This window comes from Alligator mississippiensis, chromosome 11 (assembly GCF_030867095.1).
Source record: "Alligator mississippiensis isolate rAllMis1 chromosome 11, rAllMis1, whole genome shotgun sequence".
Taxonomy (NCBI): domain Eukaryota; kingdom Metazoa; phylum Chordata; order Crocodylia; family Alligatoridae; genus Alligator; species Alligator mississippiensis.
The window spans coordinates 47,308,319-47,325,346 of record NC_081834.1 but is presented as its reverse complement, the minus strand read 5'-3'; the positions used below and the strand labels follow the sequence as shown (position 1 = coordinate 47,325,346).

General features: G+C 50.2%; 1 protein-coding gene across 1 annotated transcript; it reads right to left on the bottom strand.

The window, feature by feature from the left end:
• Positions 1-511: 511 nt before the first annotated feature.
• On the bottom strand, positions 512-7,363 carry LOC102569668 (zinc finger protein RFP). The gene is made up of 8 exons (XM_059714943.1): positions 6,386-7,363; positions 5,990-6,085; positions 4,877-5,107; positions 4,357-4,611; positions 3,460-3,577; positions 3,001-3,021; positions 2,700-2,726; positions 512-1,988 (listed from the first exon to the last, which is right to left on the bottom strand). Exons 1-8 carry the CDS (start codon positions 6,800-6,802, stop codon positions 1,447-1,449), a joined length of 1,707 nt encoding a protein of 568 aa, XP_059570926.1. The 5' UTR covers positions 6,803-7,363; the 3' UTR covers positions 512-1,446.
• Between the last annotated feature and the right edge of the window lie 9,665 nt (positions 7,364-17,028).

Here is a 17,028-nt window from a genome sequence, read left to right as displayed (position 1 = left end):
GCACCGGTCCACAGCCCACCACTTTGAGAAGCACTGCTCTAGGGGACACCTCTGGAGGTGTGTATATAGGGAACGTTAAGGTGATAAGCGTATGTTACCACAACGCTGATGTTTCATTACCTTTTACTTGTTTCCTCCCTTTGGCCCATTGGCTTGTGACCCTAACTCCTATGATTTTCCATATATAAGTGGGAACTCCCTTTTGCTTCTTGTGCTAGTTTCTGGGGCTGCAAAGTTGGCACACATTCATTGTCATTCATTTAAGTGACATGAAATTCACTCGTGTCCCTCTCCAGTATGGGCCAACCCCAGAGATACCGCATCCCAGAGGGATGTTCCTGCTACCAGTGACCAGTCAGGAAAAAATACTCACTGAAGGGGAATTTCAGCCCTGTGCTCACAGATATGTGGGCCCAAGCCCTGTTTGTAACCAGTGCTCACGTGTAGTTGGGGACCACAGAAAACACCAAGTGACCCCTGTGCCAGTGACAACAAACCAGCACAGCTCAAATAACAGGTAGAAACTGTTTATTGAGGGTTCTGAGTAATGAATAAATCCAACAAAACTGTGATCGACTGATGAGCAATTCTCACCTGAGAAAAAGAAACAGGAGCTGACATAACCCATGACCCCCTTGTCTCATTAGCTCTGCTCTGTGCCTAGCACTTCTCTTTGCTTCTCAGATTTTTATTTAACCCTTTTTGCTGCTTGGGGACTATTTGTGTTATTCATGAATATCCCAGCAGCCTGTGAGCACCAGGTACATCACAGATGGTCCCTGCACACGGTCCCTGCTGTGGGAGCTCACACTCTGCATAGACAGGAACACAGACACAGGTATAAATGTTCCCAGTCACAGAAGAGAAGGAGCTGAGGGATCCCTGGAGAGGAAAATTTTTAGGATAGGCAGGAAAATACAGCTCCACAGAGACCGTCACTATGAACATAGCCCTACCAAAGCAGATAGAAGTCCATGTTGCACTGGTAACTGCGAATCACAGGGATGGGGATGTGGAGTTATTTATTTCTCCCCTTCAGTCTCTGGGGCAGTAGCTGTCTGGATGCAGAATGGGTCCCTCCTGCCCCTGCCCACCAGCAGCTACCATGAACTTTGCAGCAACAGGCAGGTGCAGTAGGGCTGCACAGTTGGGGTCTCTCTGGCCCAGGACAGAGGGTGTAAAGGGGCATTTGTCTTGGGTTATAATAACTGACTGGCCTGTGGTGCTAGCTAACAGCGCTGCCCATATGGGACCCAAACCCAGTAATGGCTGGGCTGCCCCAGCCATGAGACAGGGACACTGGGACTGGCACCAGGAGACAAAAGTCCTAGTCATGCCCTGACTCCCCACCCCGGCACTGGGGGCACTAGAGGGGTCGGTAGTCGGGTCAGCACTAGGCAGGGACAGTCTGTGCTACGTGCGTCAGGGACAGTGACAAGAACTTCCTCAGGGCTGGGCCAGGACTGGGCAGATAATCAGAGGACCTGCATTTGTGCCCCTCTCCTGGAGACCAGGGCCGAAATAAGGGCGCAGGGTCCCAGTGAAGAATTGAGTGACAGTGAAGAGATGGGACCTGCCAGTAACATTGTAAAATGAGATCTTGCCCCCCTCGTAGTCCAGGAAAACCCCCACCCGCCTGGGCCTTACACGCACATGTAAAGGGGTTGTGGGGAAAGTGAGGGCTGTATACTTCCCATCCCTGAGCCATGCTGTCCAGTATCCAGCCTCAGGCAACAGTGAGACTGCCCCTTTCCTGCACACTGACTCCCTGCACACACCCAGAGTCCAGCGCGTCTTGTCTCCCACCTCTACCTCCCAGTAATGCCTCCCACCCGTGAACCTCTTGGAGCCCAAAACACAGCGACTGCTGTTAAATCTCTCAGGGTTGTTGGGCAGAATCTGTCGGTTGTTTCCATGTCTCACACTTTTACGATCCTCAGACAGGATGAGTTCGGGATGAGCTGTGTCTGGGTCCAAAGTCACGTCCACTAAGGAAAGAGAGTCACAGGGTGAAGGCCAGGAGGGCATCGGTCCCTGAGATCAAAGGGAAATTTGCCTGTGTCCCCAGGAATCATTGTTCAGTTCCCGCCTGTGAAATAACCATTGTCCAGAGGAGAAATGGGGAAAACATGAAATGGCCCGTGGCAGAGTGGGACATTTTCACCCTGTCTGTGCATTCCCTGGGGCCACGGATGCACAAAATGGGGTGAATGCTAGATCCATGACAGGGAGGGGAGAGAGGCAGGTGCTAGCCTGGAGGGTGTGGGGGCAGGTCAGTCCCTGGGGGGTGGAAGGGCATGAGAAGTTACAGGCACTGTTGGGAAAGGGTGGGGGGTGAGGAGGAACCAGGCTCTGTAAGAGGAAGAAAATAAAGGTGACAGGTACTAGGGGTGGAAGGATGAACCGCTCTCCCTGCCTCCTGGGCAATGCTCTGGTGGCCAAACAAGCCAGCTGTGTGTGGCTGAGGAGAAGGGATCCAGGATCCAAACACACTCATGGGCTTGGGGTCTGACACAGCCAACAGAGTGCACTGGGCCAGGGGTAGCAAGGAGAGAAGGCAGCAGGGATGCAGTGACCCTGGATAGCCACAGGGACAAAACCCACATTTGGGGCACTGGGATGATGGCAGAAGCAGCTACAGGGAGTGAAGCCCTCCTGGGGGAGGGTCAGGGGTCACCAACACGGTCAGGGTTGCTCACCTGCATGCCCTCGGGCTCTTCTGAAACCTGGAATCAACCAGCAAGGAGAGAGAGGTGAGAACTCACCCGGCAGAGTCGCTGCAGTGGGACCCAGTGCAGAGATGCTGGGGCAAACTCTGCCGTCCCCACCCAGGTGGAAAAGGCCCCAACTCCCCCTTGGCTGTTCTCACCCAAGCCCTTGTTGCACATTCCCCTGCTGGTTTCTCTCCTCTGGAGATCACTTCACGTTGCCCAGCCCAGGGCAGGTCCATACAGGGGAACATGTGCCCATCAACTGCCGCTCCCTCCCCTCAGGCCTCACCTCTCTCTGCAACCAGCTGCTCTGGAAGGAAAGAGAATAAGCACAAAATTAGTCCCTGTGACGGTCTTGATTTAAGAGCCCCACAGTTCTTCTAGATGCTACAGTTCCTCTAGAAAGCAGTGAGGACAGGGATTAATGCATGAGATGCCAAAGCCCAAGGGACAGGGACTCTACTTCTGTGGATGCTCTGGGACAGGGATTGATTAACTTGCCATGCGGGATGTGAACTCCCAGCTCCCTCTGTGTGAGCCCGTTCAAACTGGGGCCTCCAGCTCCACAAGTCCTGCTCTGAATGTCAGGATCTGAGCATGGATCAGCAAACCCCAGAGCGCACAAAAAACCAATTGCGGAAAGCAACTACAGCTGACAGCATCCCGCTCCAGAGCTCTCCCTGGAGGACCCTCTCCTCATTCCCCTCTCCCTGCCTTTCCCCCAATACACAGAGGGAGTGTCCCTTACCCAGAAACCCAGTAAGACATTCTTGGAGCTTGTTCTCCTTAGGAAAATCCCGGATCCTCTTCTCCAGCTCAGGGAACTTGGGAGCTAGCTGCAGAGAAGTTACCTTCTCAGCCCTGCAGAGACATGCATGAAATTATTCCTCTCACTCCTTGGCCAGAAGTTCCCACATCCAAGGCCAGAAAGAGGAACAGGTGGGAGCTGAGGACACAGGACAGAGACTCTGGCTCACAGGCCAGCTGGTGGCTGCACAGTCTGGAGATACCTGGCCCAGGGGACAGATGGATGATGCTCTTACTGGAAAGTTTTACCAGGTGAAGCCATTCCAGCAGGTCTAAACCAGCACGTCCTTCTTATATAGAACCAGTTCACACCAGGCAAGGAGTGTTGTTCCCAGTATGGCTCATTCCAACATGAGACAGGAAAAGCTGTACCGGGGAAAAGAACTAGTTTCTTGGTGTAACCATGTCAATGCCAGGGTTTTTGCCCACAGAACTGGACTGTGCAATGGTTTGAGATAGTCATACTTATAACAGGCCATGGCTTCAGTCCATCCTCAGACAAAATGCAACCCAGAAAATGGCAGCATGAGCACCACTTACACATGGCCTGAGCTACATGCTCCACGGGAACAGCGAGGGGCTGCCCTCAGGCCTGAGACAGGCCTTTTCTTCAGACCCACCTGCTCCTCAGCCCCTCCTCAATTTTGTAAGGGCTTCCTCATTCCCCATAAGAGGGGGTTCTGGCCTTGGACACTCAGGCCTGGGCTGAGATACTCAATGTTCTCCCCGTGCCTCCCCAAGCCCCTCAGATAAGGCAGACTTTCAGCCTTTCGAAAAGCCAGGTCCCAGCTAGACCTGAAGGGATGCATAAGGGGGAGACTGAGTCCCATTAATAATCCCATAAATTAGATGAGCCTGCAGGGAGGAATTTATTCAGCCCAGGACTGTGGGGCAATCCCTGCACCGGCTGTGTCACAGAGTGACAGCAGCAGCAGCAGCCCCAGAGCTGTGGGGTTGGAGGATGCTCGATCCCGAGGGGAGACTGTCCCACAGCTGGGGTGCATGGAGGTATGTCTGCCATCTGGCATTGGTCAAGGGGGCACAAGAGGTGAGATGGAGCCCAGACGTACCTGCTCACCATGCTTCTGACACCCTGGAGGGGAACGAGAGACAGAACAGAGTCAGTGCCATGGCCCAGCCCCGGCTTTCCTTGCACCAGGGGGAGCAGAGCCCCTCTCACACTGGCTTCTCTTCAAGGAAAGCCTTGGGTTTGGATTTGGGGAGGGAACAGCCTTGCATGGCCCTCGGACTTTGCAGTCACCTCAGGCTGTGCCCTCTGCCCTGTGTCATCCTGTCAACTCCCAGGGACTCAGGGGCTGTTCCCTCCCTGCCACAGGCTGTGTCCGATGCAGTCTCACCTGCAGGAGCTCATGCGCTGGCTGTTGACACTTCCCCTCCAGCTCAGTGATCAGGGTGCTCAGGAGGGCAGTCTCTTCGCACAGGCGGGCAGTGTTTTTATCCCTCTTCTTTACAATCTCAGTGTCCAGATCCTCCAGCAGGGCCAGCAGAAGGTTCTCATGTTTAACCAGGAGCTGGCGCAGCTCCTTGCACTCGGACACCCCCAGCTGCCTCTCCATCTTTGTCTGCTTCTGAAATGGGCAGAGAGATGCAGGGGGAGGGGAAGGCAGAGACACGGGGGACACGGAAGTGAGGGGCGATGGCACCGAGCATTTTCCAGGCTGCAGAGAGCACCTCGTTCCAACCCCACAAGGTCCAACCTGGGGCGTTTCTGGGGGATGCTCCCCATGCCCACCTGAGAAGAAAGTTTCTCCCTGCTCCCAGATGCTGGAGCTCTGGCTGCAGTGTGTTCCCCACAACCCAAGGGATTACAAGGCAGGGCCCTGATAGTGCAGTGCTGCCCCCACTCATCTGTGACTGAGGAGCCTTCTCTCAGCCAGGGATCTTGCTCAATCCACTGAAATCCCAAAAGCCTCTACTAGGCCTGACTGGGACCAGCAGAAACCTCCCCTGCCTCACCCAGACCAGTGGGTGTGCCGCACTTAAACTGATCCTCCCCATTCTTCCCTGCAATGGTAGCAAAGTGTAGTCATAGAGGCTGACATCTGGAGATGCTCGCTTACTTAGACTACAGAGGTTGAGAGTTGGGAGCCAGTCCCTTGTTAAGCTAGTTTGAGAGAGAGACAGACCAAGGGTCTATAAAGATTGCTTACTGCTCCACAATGAAAGTTTTCATTGGTGTACGCGTATATTTATAAAAACCTGTGATCACTACAAGGGCAAGACCAGATACGGCTCTTGCTACTCCCATGTAAACCCACAGAAGCCCCCTGATCTCAGTGCTGTCACTCCTGATTTATACCAGAGCAGAGCCTGCCCTCTAGCATTTATCAGTCCTCAAATTCTTTCACTTCCTCAATTCTGAAAATCTTTCATCCCTTCCCAATTACAAAGGCAAGTAGAAGACAGAGACCCCAGACCTGCTGCCACCGCTGATAGTGTCAGGCACCTACCAGCAGCCATTCACTCTCCTGCTGCCACTCGGTCTTCAGGCCTTGCAGCTCTTCTCTCTGCCCTCTCAGGTGCTGCAGGCACCTCAGGATTTTCTCCTGCAAATATAGGAAATGGCTCTAGTGCCTGATTTGGGTCCATCAGTCTGTGTTTAGCAGTAAGATCCACATGGATCAGAGCAAGGCAGCATGAAAACTTCCCCTATCTGACCCATGGAGAGAGTGACCCCCATTCCAAACAGATTCTCTCCTCCTCCCCGTCCCTCCCTAGGACCACCAGGTCCAGGATCATGCCTGGAAGCCATTATTGGGCAGGCTTTACCTAGGGTTAATCAGACATACATGGGGGCTGTATGACCGCAGAGAAGCTGGAGATGTAATTCCCAGGCTTTTCCCTACCTTGTAGACCTGAGCAGCCTCCTCCAGGGGAACCACAGTGTGAGCTCGGTGCGCCCAGGATCTATCACACACCACACAGATGGGGGCTTCATCCTCCTGGCAGAAGAGCTTCAGAGCCTCCCGGTGCCCCTCACACACACGCTGCCCCTTGGGCGCTTTTCCTGCCTGCTGCCTCAGTTGTTTCACCAGCTCGACCATGTTCCCCAGCAGCCTGTTGGGCCGCAGCTTTCTTTGCTGGGCTGTTTCCCGGCACTGGGGGCAGGAAAAGTTTAGCTCTGACTTTCTCCAGCACTGGATGATGCAGGCCTGGCAAAAGTTGTGCCCACAGTCAATAGTCACTGGATCCTTAAAATAGTCCAGACACAAGGAGCAAGTTACTTCGTCCTGGAAGCTACTTGCCAGGTCCGGGGCAGCCATGGCTCTTCTTCAAGTTGGGAACAGCAGCTGCAGATTAGTTTCTTTTTCACAAATTAATTTCACTTGAGTTTAGGAGCTTGTTTGGCTTAAGGCAGTGGTTGGGGCGTTTCCCTTTCTTCTATTCCCAGAACTTGGGCAGAGTCTCCAGTTTAGTAGCCTGAAGGCCCAGAAGAGAAGGAACAAGATCCAGCAAAGGATTAAAGTCAGTCCTCTCCGCAGACAATATCTCTAGGGCCTGGGGCTGCCCAAGGGGGCTGGTTCCAGCCTGGAAATGTCGCTGTCCTGGGAAGAGTTGCAGCCTGGGATGAAGTTGAGGGACTTGGGAAGGGGCTAGAGCAGCTGAGCAGGGATGTGTCTAGCCCTGGTGAAGGAGACAGTAAAGGGACATAATAAAGAAAGCAATAAGAAGCCACACAGCCCCCAGCTCTGAGTCAGGACATTTTGGTACATGCATGTGCTGCCTCTTCGATTGCAATCCAGGAGCTGATCCCCCAGTGGGGCCTGTGTAGGGTGACCGTCTGTCCTTAACTGGGCAGGACAGTCCCAAAATGTGAACATCAGGTCCCGATCCCAAGCTGAATGACTCTGGGACAGCATTTGTCCTGGATTCACAGTATTGTACAGGGATCTGAGTTTCCTGTTCACCGCAGAAAAATGCAGGAAATGGAGGATTTCCCCTTGCAGCTGGCAGAGTTCAAGCCTGCATGGGCTGCTTGGGGCTGGAGGGAGTGGGATGCAGGAGGCACCAGGTGCACGTGTGCATGCACACACATACACATACACATACACATGGCCTGGAATACAACCAGCAGCATGGTGCCGCCCTGCTGCCCTCCCACCACGGGTTCTGTGCCAGACGCACCACCATGCTGAGGTGCCCCCTGCCAGCCCAGCAGCAACAGCAGCATGGAGTTGTGTCCCCTGCTGCTGCCGGACAGGTAGGGGGTGCCTCGCCATGGCGGCATGGCTGATGAGGCGCCCTAAGCAGGAGGACAGCAGGGTGCGGAGCCCCAAGACTGCTGCGGGCAGCCTCCATTTGGCTGCGCCACTGGGACTGGTGGGGGGGGTGACACAGAAGAGGAGGGCATGTGTCCCACCTTTCTATTTTGAAAAGGTGGTCACCCTAGACCCATGCTGCCTGGAAAAGTTCTTCATTTAAGCCTCTCTGCACCCAGCCCAGAGGGAACTTTCTCCAGTGACTGGAACCAGCCCCCAAGGCAGCCGCAGGTTCTGCCAACACCAGCTCCTGAGCCAGAGACTCCAGGTAATGGAGGAAGACTGCTAGAAAGTGCTGGGACAGGCAGGACAGGGACTCTGCACATACAAGTCTGGGACCCTTATTTTCTTTGATTCTCTGACCCCCTGCTTTGGCAGCTCCTGGCAGTCCAGGCCCTTGTAGTTATAGTGCACCATCAGAAGGAACTGGAGGTGGGTTAAAAGCAATGAAGATGCTGCCTTTACCTTTGTCAGGTTGTGCCCTGGAGCCAGAGCAGCCTGTTCAGGTGGGGGAGTGAAAGGAAAATTACAGATGATCTGGACAGGGACCACGGATGATAGGGGCTCTCATTTGCATGGCCTGGCACAGTGTTGTCAGGAAGAAAAATGATGAATATAAGGTGTAAGGAGAAGAGAGAAGAGATGGTGTGAAGTGCATTGGACTAAACTCTCTTGGTGCAGATTAGGAAAATATCAGAAATCATAGAAAAGTGGAGCTGGAAGGGACCTCCAGAGGTCATTTAGTCCAAACCCCTGCCTGAAGCAGGATCATCCCTATCCAAACCATTTTTTCACAATCCATAATCTAAACTCTTCATAAAACTCCCCTCAACCCTGACACAAGACATAACACTCTAACCTGCCAGGTAACGCAGGGGAACTACAAGCAGCCAAAGTCCTGCATCCATAAAAGGTTGTTAATATATGCTCAAGAAATCTCAGGTAGAGCTCCACACCCCCCACTGCAGAGGAAGGCAAAAAAAAGTCTGGGGTAAAAAGTCTGGGGTAAAATTCCTTCCTGATCCTAAATATGGTGATCAGTCTGGCCCTGAGTGGAGGATCAAGACTGGGTAAAATGAAGAGAGAGCAACTCAGAGGAGAGGGGGAGGTTGGGATTTATGTTTAATTGAAAAAAAAATGACCCTAGCAACAATGCCTTTCCTTTCCAGGAATAAGCCACAGGGAGCTCTTCATAAGCAAATCTCCAAATTACTGCTGTGCAATTTGGCCTCTATTTACAGCTGATGTTAAGCCGTGCTCGGTCTTGTCAGTTTTATATGGATATGAACCAATGTTTTGAGCGGGAATGCATTTTTGCATTTTATAATGTGATTTAAAGTAGGCAATGAGTTGATTGCCAAATCGAATGTCAGGAATGTTCATCTCTAGGCAATCCCTGCCCAATAACTGCACTAATCCTCCAAGTCATGCTTTCTGCATGACTCCCGAAATGTGTCAGGACAGGTCTGTCAGGGCTGGATACAGGTGTTGGAAGAATGGAAATAGCCAAGAACTGAACAGCCTCCCTCTTCTCCAGGTGCCATGAGTCAGGATGCTGTAGCATGGGGCACCTCAGTACACGGGCACTCTGCTCTGAAGGGGCTCAAGAAATTGGCAGAGAAAAAGCCGTAGGGAAGAAAAGAAGCTTCTTGCCTAGACCCAGAACAGGAGGCATGTAACAGGCATGCTTTCCTTGTTCTTCATCTGCCCCAGGGAAAGGAGCAGGCTCAGGCTGCCTCCAAGAAAAATCACCCAGCCTCTTCTACTCACTAGAGCAGTGATTCTCAACCAGGGTGCCGGGGGCCACCAGCTCCTTGAAAGGGTGCCTCTGGGCATAAGGAGATAAGCAGATAAGCTAAACAAATAAACCAGACTCAGACTTGTCCCTGCCTGGATAATCCCCCCCACCCCTACTGTCCAGCCTCTCTGGAAGGAGGTAAGCCCTGTAATACGTAAATTAGTTTTTGAAATTTGGTGCCATTCAATTCATAATAGTTATGGAGGGTGCCTCGAGTCCAGTGAGGGCTGCCTTGAGTCCAAAAAAAGATTGACAAACATGCACTAGAGGAAAGTCCCAAGGTACAAAATGCTTTCTCATTGCTGTCCAAAAGTGGGCTACAAGATTTTCTCTCTGACCTTGGAGAAATCCTCAGACTTTTCTGTCTCAACTGCCCACTTGTAAAATGAAGGGTTGAGCAGCACCAGCCTCACAGAGGTGCTGGGAGGCTAAATCCAACCATGATAGTGAAGCACTTCATAATCCCCAGAGTAAAAGTGGAAGTATAGCTCCTAGACACTCCATTGAGGCCATGTCTGAAATGCACAGATGGAGTGACTCAGGAAGAATCCGGGCAGGGGATGAGTGGGAGGAAAAAGAAAATGAAAACATGGATCAGTCAGTAGCTATGGTCAGTATTGGCAATGCTAAATACTAATACAATCCAAGCCTTAGCCAGGGGCCCTGTTCTGCAGCTCCTGATCCTGTGATGCCTTCCTTCCTCACTTCTAGCAGTCATCAGAGCTGCCCTTATGGGTATTATTCATGAATATAAGGAGAGAAGAACTAGACCCTTAGTGATAATGCACCAGAAAGGTGCAGTAAGGTCAACATGCTGGAAGGGGACAAACAGACCACCAGAGGCACAGCAGGGACTTGGGGCCAGACACAGGGAGGCAGGGTTGAAGAAGTGATGTTATGGGCTGGAGGCTGTGGGTAGGAGAAAGATTCAGAGGCTGTGCCCCTTGCTCCCATGCTCAATAGCTACTGAAGTCCCATTCCTCTAAGAATTTGTCCAATCCCTTTTTGAATCTGCCTAAACTATCAGCTTCTACAAGATCTTGTGGCAATGTACGAAAAAGCAATTCCTTTTGCTAGTTTAAAACTTATTACCTACTAGTAAAGCCAGTAAGGAAGCATTTACCTCCAATTGTCCTATATGTAGCTGTAAAGTGAAAGACAACAAGAATTATCATGGACTCCCACAATTTCCCTGGCCCCATCCTAGGCATCGGCACTGGCAGTGTCTCCCTGCCTGCCCATGTGGATGCTGGAGCGAGGCTCTCCATCATATACCTCTAAAGACAAACAGTGTTCCCCTGCCCTTGGGCTGTGGGGACAGGCTGTGCTTATGCCTTGGGGAGCAGAGTTTGAGGGGTCAGTCCCAGTCCTAGGCCTGAGGCTGCTGGAGTGTGAGGTCCCGGCTTTTGGGAGTAGGGGCTAGACCAGGGGCGGGCAATTATTTTGGGTGGAGGGCCACTTACCAAGTTATGGCAAGCTGTCAAGGGCTGCATGGGGAGCCCCATCCCTTGACAGGTGCCCCACCCCCTAGTCACCATCTTGGGACCAACGTCCCAATGTCTTGGGACCAATGTCCCAAGGCCAGCACTGGTGGGGCCCAGAGCAGGGTGCAGGCTGGCAGGGGTCTGCGGAGTCAGGCTGGGCTGCACCAGCAGGGAGATGGAGGAGCTGCCCTGGCTCCACAGAGCCCCTGTTGGCCGGGACCCTGAGCTCCTGCCACCCAGCTCTGGGCCCTGCTGGCACTGGCCCTGGGACACGGGTGTGGGCCCTGCTCCTGCACCTGCTCGCTCCCAGTGCCCCCCAGCCCCACAGTACAGGCAGGGGGCAGCATGCAGCCCCGACCCCTGCTCACTGTCTGCAGGCGAATGGTGCTAAGCCCGGGGAAAAGTGGCCGGTGCTCCTTGCTGCAGCCGCTTGCAGCCCACGCGGGGCTGTCCTGAGCAGGCACAGGCGGCCCCAGGCGGGCTGCAAGTAGCTGTAGCGCGGGGTGCCAGCCATAGGGCAGGTGAGGGGCTGCTTTTCCCCCCTCCCGCACACTCAGCCTCACTATGTAACCCACCCCTGCTGCCAGCCTGGGCCCCGCCGGCTCCAGGCTCGCCCGTCAGGACTGCGCTGCATCTCTCTCTCCATCCAGCTTTCCATCTGGATAGATGGTAGAGGTATGTTACACAAAGCCCTAAGTCACATCCCCCCTCCCCCCACCCCCCTTCCCTGACCTTTCCCAATGGCTGCCTGTTGATGATCACAGTGCTTACATGCTTTAGTGCAGAGGTTCCCAATCTGTGGTACGCGTACCACCCACGGTACACAGACCTGTCAGGGGTATGTGTTAACAGATTTATTATAACTACTTTATATGACAAAAAATTGCTGATGGTACTTAAGGTAGAACTGAAGAATTTCTGATGGTACTTGAAGTTGGCGGTTCACAATCTGCCAGAGTTTGGGAACTGCTACTCTAGAGTGCGTATAAGTTTACCCATGGAACAAATGGAAGCGCTAAGTGTCTCCCCAGATGGAATAGGATTGCTCTCCTGATGGGAGAGACTCACTTTTTGGGCAAGTGGCCACATAGATTAAACTATCTAATAGGTGGGACAGAGTCTGCGCTACAGTATCTTTTAGACAAAAAGTTTAGTATTTATTCACAGGCATTTTATTCAGTTTCTTAGTCCCTTTCCCCCCATGTTCTCATGTATCTTCAATATGATCAAAATCTTTTTCTTTCCCTGGGAGGTTCAAAATCTCTTCTACCCACATATTGCCAAAATTTCAGATGCAACACCTTCTTTTCCAGGTAGTGCCTCCTCTCACTCTGTTGTCTCTTCTTTTTCATAGTTCCCATGCTTCCCCTGGCACCCCTGGAGCAATGTTGCACACATCTCCTCCTCCTCACTCGGACAGAAGAGCCTCAGTTGGGCAGACCCCAGCCCGCTCCTACATCCAGCCCAGGTTATTACTAGTAGCCAGGGTTCCTACCCCATTTTTCAATAGGTGAAACCAGCTAGAGATAGCCTGGCTTGTGGTAATCACATTTTGGATAAAGCTCACTCTTTGTAAGTAATTTTTCAAGGGCCTTGGACTCTTCCTGCTGTAATAGACTGTAATGTCAAGGCAGGAACCACCATTCCTAGCAGGCTGCTGGGGAGAGAGGAAGGAAGCAGAGGGGGAGCTGGGATTGCACGCAAAGAAATGGCTTGGCGTGGAGAGAGAGGGAGACAAGCAGCAGCCAGCAATATGCAAACTGAGATACAGGAACTGCAGCAGGGCTGACTCTGCAAGCCACAGCAGCAGGGCTCAGATAGGGAGCCCAGATACACAGTACCTGAATGGTTTGTGAGACTAAAGACTGGTTTGAGAGCCCCCCTAGAGTTAAGGAAGTGTTTAAGTTTCTTTAGTGTATTGCATCACATTGTCAGTGTCCCCTGTTTGTTATCTTGACATCTGTCCCTGAAAGTTTTATCACCGAGTCACTGTTATTGTCTGTTCTGTATATTCTAAGCATCTGTACCTTAATGTGTGCTCACCCGTGTTTTTTCCAATCTCCTTAGTCCGCTGGCCTGTGACCCCATCCCTCTAGAATCCCTCAATAAATTTGAGAACCCATCTTTTGGCTCCTGTGCAGTTTTGGGGGTTCAGTACACTGTCTTTCCCCCATAGACAGTTTACTCTGCCCATGAGAACTGTGAAAAGTATGTTATTTCCTAACCTTGGTCAGCAGGTGAGGTGGGTTTAGATTGGATTCAAGCCAACACTCATTCCAACAGCCACATTTTGTCAAAGGGGTGATCAACAAACACCTATGGTGCCCATGTCCCAGCTAGACCATCTGAGCACCGAGGAGCACTAAGAAGCCTGCCCAGTGCAGGGAGCAATCTTGGTAGTAAGCCTGGGAGAGTTTCTACAGAGCACTTCAGGTGTTAGTATTCAAAAGAAATACTGCTTCACTTCCTCTGATTAAAGATAGCTCTCATCTTTTCCCCCCACTCTGTTAGCATAATCTCATGAAGTACAGATCAAAGGGAACTGAGAACAGAAATGTAAAGAGACCAGCACCCACGGCCTCAAAACCTCTAACCAGGCAAAGGCTACAAGATGCCATCTGCTCCATTTGCCTGGAGTATCTTACAGATCCTGTGAGGATAGACTATGGGCACAACTTCTGTCGAGCCTGCATCCTCCAGTACTGTGAGAAAGGAGGGCCGGAGCTGAACACCATGTTCCCCTGTCTGCAGTGCTGAGCACTATCTCAGAAAAGCAACCTCCGTCCCAACACACAACTGGCCAACATCCTAGAGCAAATCAAGCAGCTGGGGCTAGAGCCAAGCAAACAGCAGGAGGATCTGTGTGAGAAACATGAAGAGAAATTCAAACTCTTTTGTGAGAAGGATGAAACCCCGCTCTGTGTAGTTTGCAGACAATCCCAGGCTCATGGAGGTCACATTGTGGTTCCCATTGAGGAGGTTGCTCAGAAGTACAAGGTAGGAGACGCTATCTGCCTGTCGTAGTTAAAAGCTCTTGTAGAGGCTGTAGGATTTCTCTCTCTCGTAAAAACAGAAATCTGATATTTTGAATCCTAGCTGCCAAGTGTCAGGGCCTGATTTAAAAAGAAGGTTGAGTTGTGCAGCCCCAACTATACATCTGTGGGAGCTATGGCTATTAGCCTTCTTGGTAGGCTCACACTTGTAAATGAACATCTTCCTTGCTCTATTCTAGAAGGGCCAAAGAGCAGCTGCCAATTGTTGTTGAAGATCCAGGTCCCAGAGTCAAATAATTAGATAAGAATTACAGTATGCAGTGGTTTTAGAGGTTTCTAAGTCCTCATAGTTGTAGGGGATAAAATTAAAATTGCAGGTATAACTAAAGAGCTCAGAAACAATAACAGAAAGAAAAAGAGCCTGAAGTGTATTTATGTTTAAACGTATCATAATTTTAACTCTATCTAATGATGCTTTTGGAGCCTTAATGTTACTAGAACTAAGGTACTTAGCCTGTAACCAAGGATCAGATCAGTATCTACATGAGATTTAGGCAGAGTTTAGATAACTACATTTAATTAAAACAAAAAAACAAAAAAAAAACCTTAGCCACCAATGGCTTTGTGGTAGTGGCTGAAAAACTGCTTAGGGTCCAGAAGTCACTAGGTACCTCTAAATGGGACAGAAAAGGTTTTATTGTTTTTTTCGCTATCTTGAAAAATTTAAATTAGGAGCTGGCTAATACCAAAACTTTTCTAAGCTTGACGTATCTAAAAGTTTCTGACAGGTTACTCTTAAAAAAAGAAAACTATGCATCCTTATACCCACAGAGGGACATTTTGGTTGTATGTAGTGCCTGTGGTATTAACTAGGTGTCAATCCATATTTTTGAGGGCTTAGAGCATACTAGGGTTTACAAAGATGATGTTTTGGTATGGGGAAGAAATGGTAAAAGACCATGGCCCCAGACTCTGTGAGGGTTGGGAAAGCTCCATGGGTAAAAGTAGACATGCATACATATAAATCCTGTGTAATGGAAATAACTACTTAAGAGAGAAGTTTCCACTACTGCAGTTAATGAAAAACGACTGCTTTTTTCTGATGATAGGTCTACCTTTATTTTCCTCCAAAACACCCGCAAAAATTGCATTAAATTTCTACCTGGTGTCAGTGTATAGTGCATTGCCAATAGTCTTGAGTTTTGTACTTGCAGTATTGTTGTGCACACGACAAAAATACTAAGACAATGGGTCTATAATTAAAAGGCATCTTTACACATGCTCCAGTGTAGTGGAGGGACGGGGGGATGGGATGCTTGAATTAGAGCAGCTCCGAAAGATACTCTAATTAAAGAGCCTGCAGCGTCATGTGTATTTAGCATCCTATGCTTCAAAATAGTAACAGGGGCACTTTAACTAAAGCTCATTTGACAAGTTTGAGTTAAAGAACTCCTGTCACCATTTTCAAGCATGGGGATGCTGAATACATGTGATGCAGAGACTGCTTGAGCGTGCTGATTAGCATACATCAGAGCAGACATCTGCCACGTTTATACATTCTCAAAGTTTTCTGCTCCTCTGCCCCCGTGCATAATGGCAAAACTTGGCATTCTATTTATTTAACATGAAATGTAGAGGTTTTTGTAGCTTGTTTCCCAGTAGGCAGCTGGTTCAAGTCAGCCCATGCAGAGGACTTCCTAGCTGGCTCCAGCTGGTTCTGTTGGTCCCCTCATTGGCTCCAAGTACTCTGGAAATGAGCTATCCTCTTTGTCATTCTTTTAGTATAGACTCCCAGTGACTCAAGCCAGAGCTCCAGGGGCTACAGATCTCCAATAGGAGGTTATAGTTACTCCCCAGAATCAAAGATGTAGAGTGACAGGTGTTTTTTCTGACACATTGTCCCTGCCAGGTGAAGCTCCAGGCCATCCTGGGACCTCTGAAGCTGGACCTGGATGAGGCTCTGAAACTGGAATCCCAGGAGAGAGAGAAACCTGTGGTATGGCAGGTGAGTATCTAGCATATTGTACTCTGGTCCGTTCCTCTGGTCTCATGCCATACTGGGTCAGACCAATGATCCATCTAGCCCAGGATTGTGTGTCTAACAACTAATTCAGAAATGGATGCTATAGAGGGAAAGCATTGATTTGAATATCTCAGGAGTGATCTATCCCCTATTCAGTGTCCTCCCTGAAATCCACCATTATTGTTTTAGAGATGCCAGAGGAAACATCACCAACTATTCTTTTCAGTAGCCACTAATAAATCTAGCATCTATGAATTTATTCAATCCCTTTTTGAACTTGGCTGTTTTCTGCCTTCATCACCTCCTGTGGCAATGAATTCCATAAGTCAACTGTCTTCCATAAAAAAGTACTTTTTCTTCTTCATTTTAAACCTGTCACCTATAAATTTCAGGGTATGTCCCCTAGTTCTAGTTTCTGGGAATTGGAAAACAACAGCTCCCTGTTCACTTGGTCCACACCCTTCATGAATTTCTAGACTTCTATTATATCCCTCCTCAGCCTTCTCCTTTCCAAACTGAAAAGTCTTAGCTTTTTTCATCTCCCTGTATGGAAACTGCTCCGTGCCCCTGGCCATTTGGTTGCCCTTCTCTGTACCTTTTCTAATTCTGCTGGGTCCTTCTGGAGAACTGTACCAGAACTGTATGCAGTATTCAAGGTGTCGGTGCACCGTGGATTTGTATAATGGCATGCCAATGTTCTCCATTTTGTTTTCAAGTCCCTTTCTAATGATGCCCAAACTTCTATTGGCTTTTGGTCATCCCTGCACACTGAGCTGAGTACCTTGAATTTGTCAACACGGAAGTTCATCTGCCAATTTTTGTCCACTCACTCAGCTTGGTGAGGTCTTTCTGCAGCTCCTCTCCATCAGCTTGCAACTTGATTCTCCCAAATAATTTGGCATAGTCTGCAAACTTGGATATTTCAGTGTGCA

Coding starts and splice junctions, on each gene's coding strand:
- LOC102569668 (XM_059714943.1), bottom strand. CDS start 6,802: ATGGCTGCCCCGGACCTGGCAAGTAGCTTCCAGGACGAAGTAACTTGC. Junction 3,578..4,356: donor CAGGCTCATCTAATTTATGG/GATTATTAATGG, acceptor CATGCATGTCTC/TGCAGGGCTGAGAAGGTAAC. Junction 2,727..3,000: donor GCAGCTGGTTGCAGAGAGAG/GTGAGGCCTGAG, acceptor GGTTGATTCCAG/GTTTCAGAAGAGCCCGAGGG.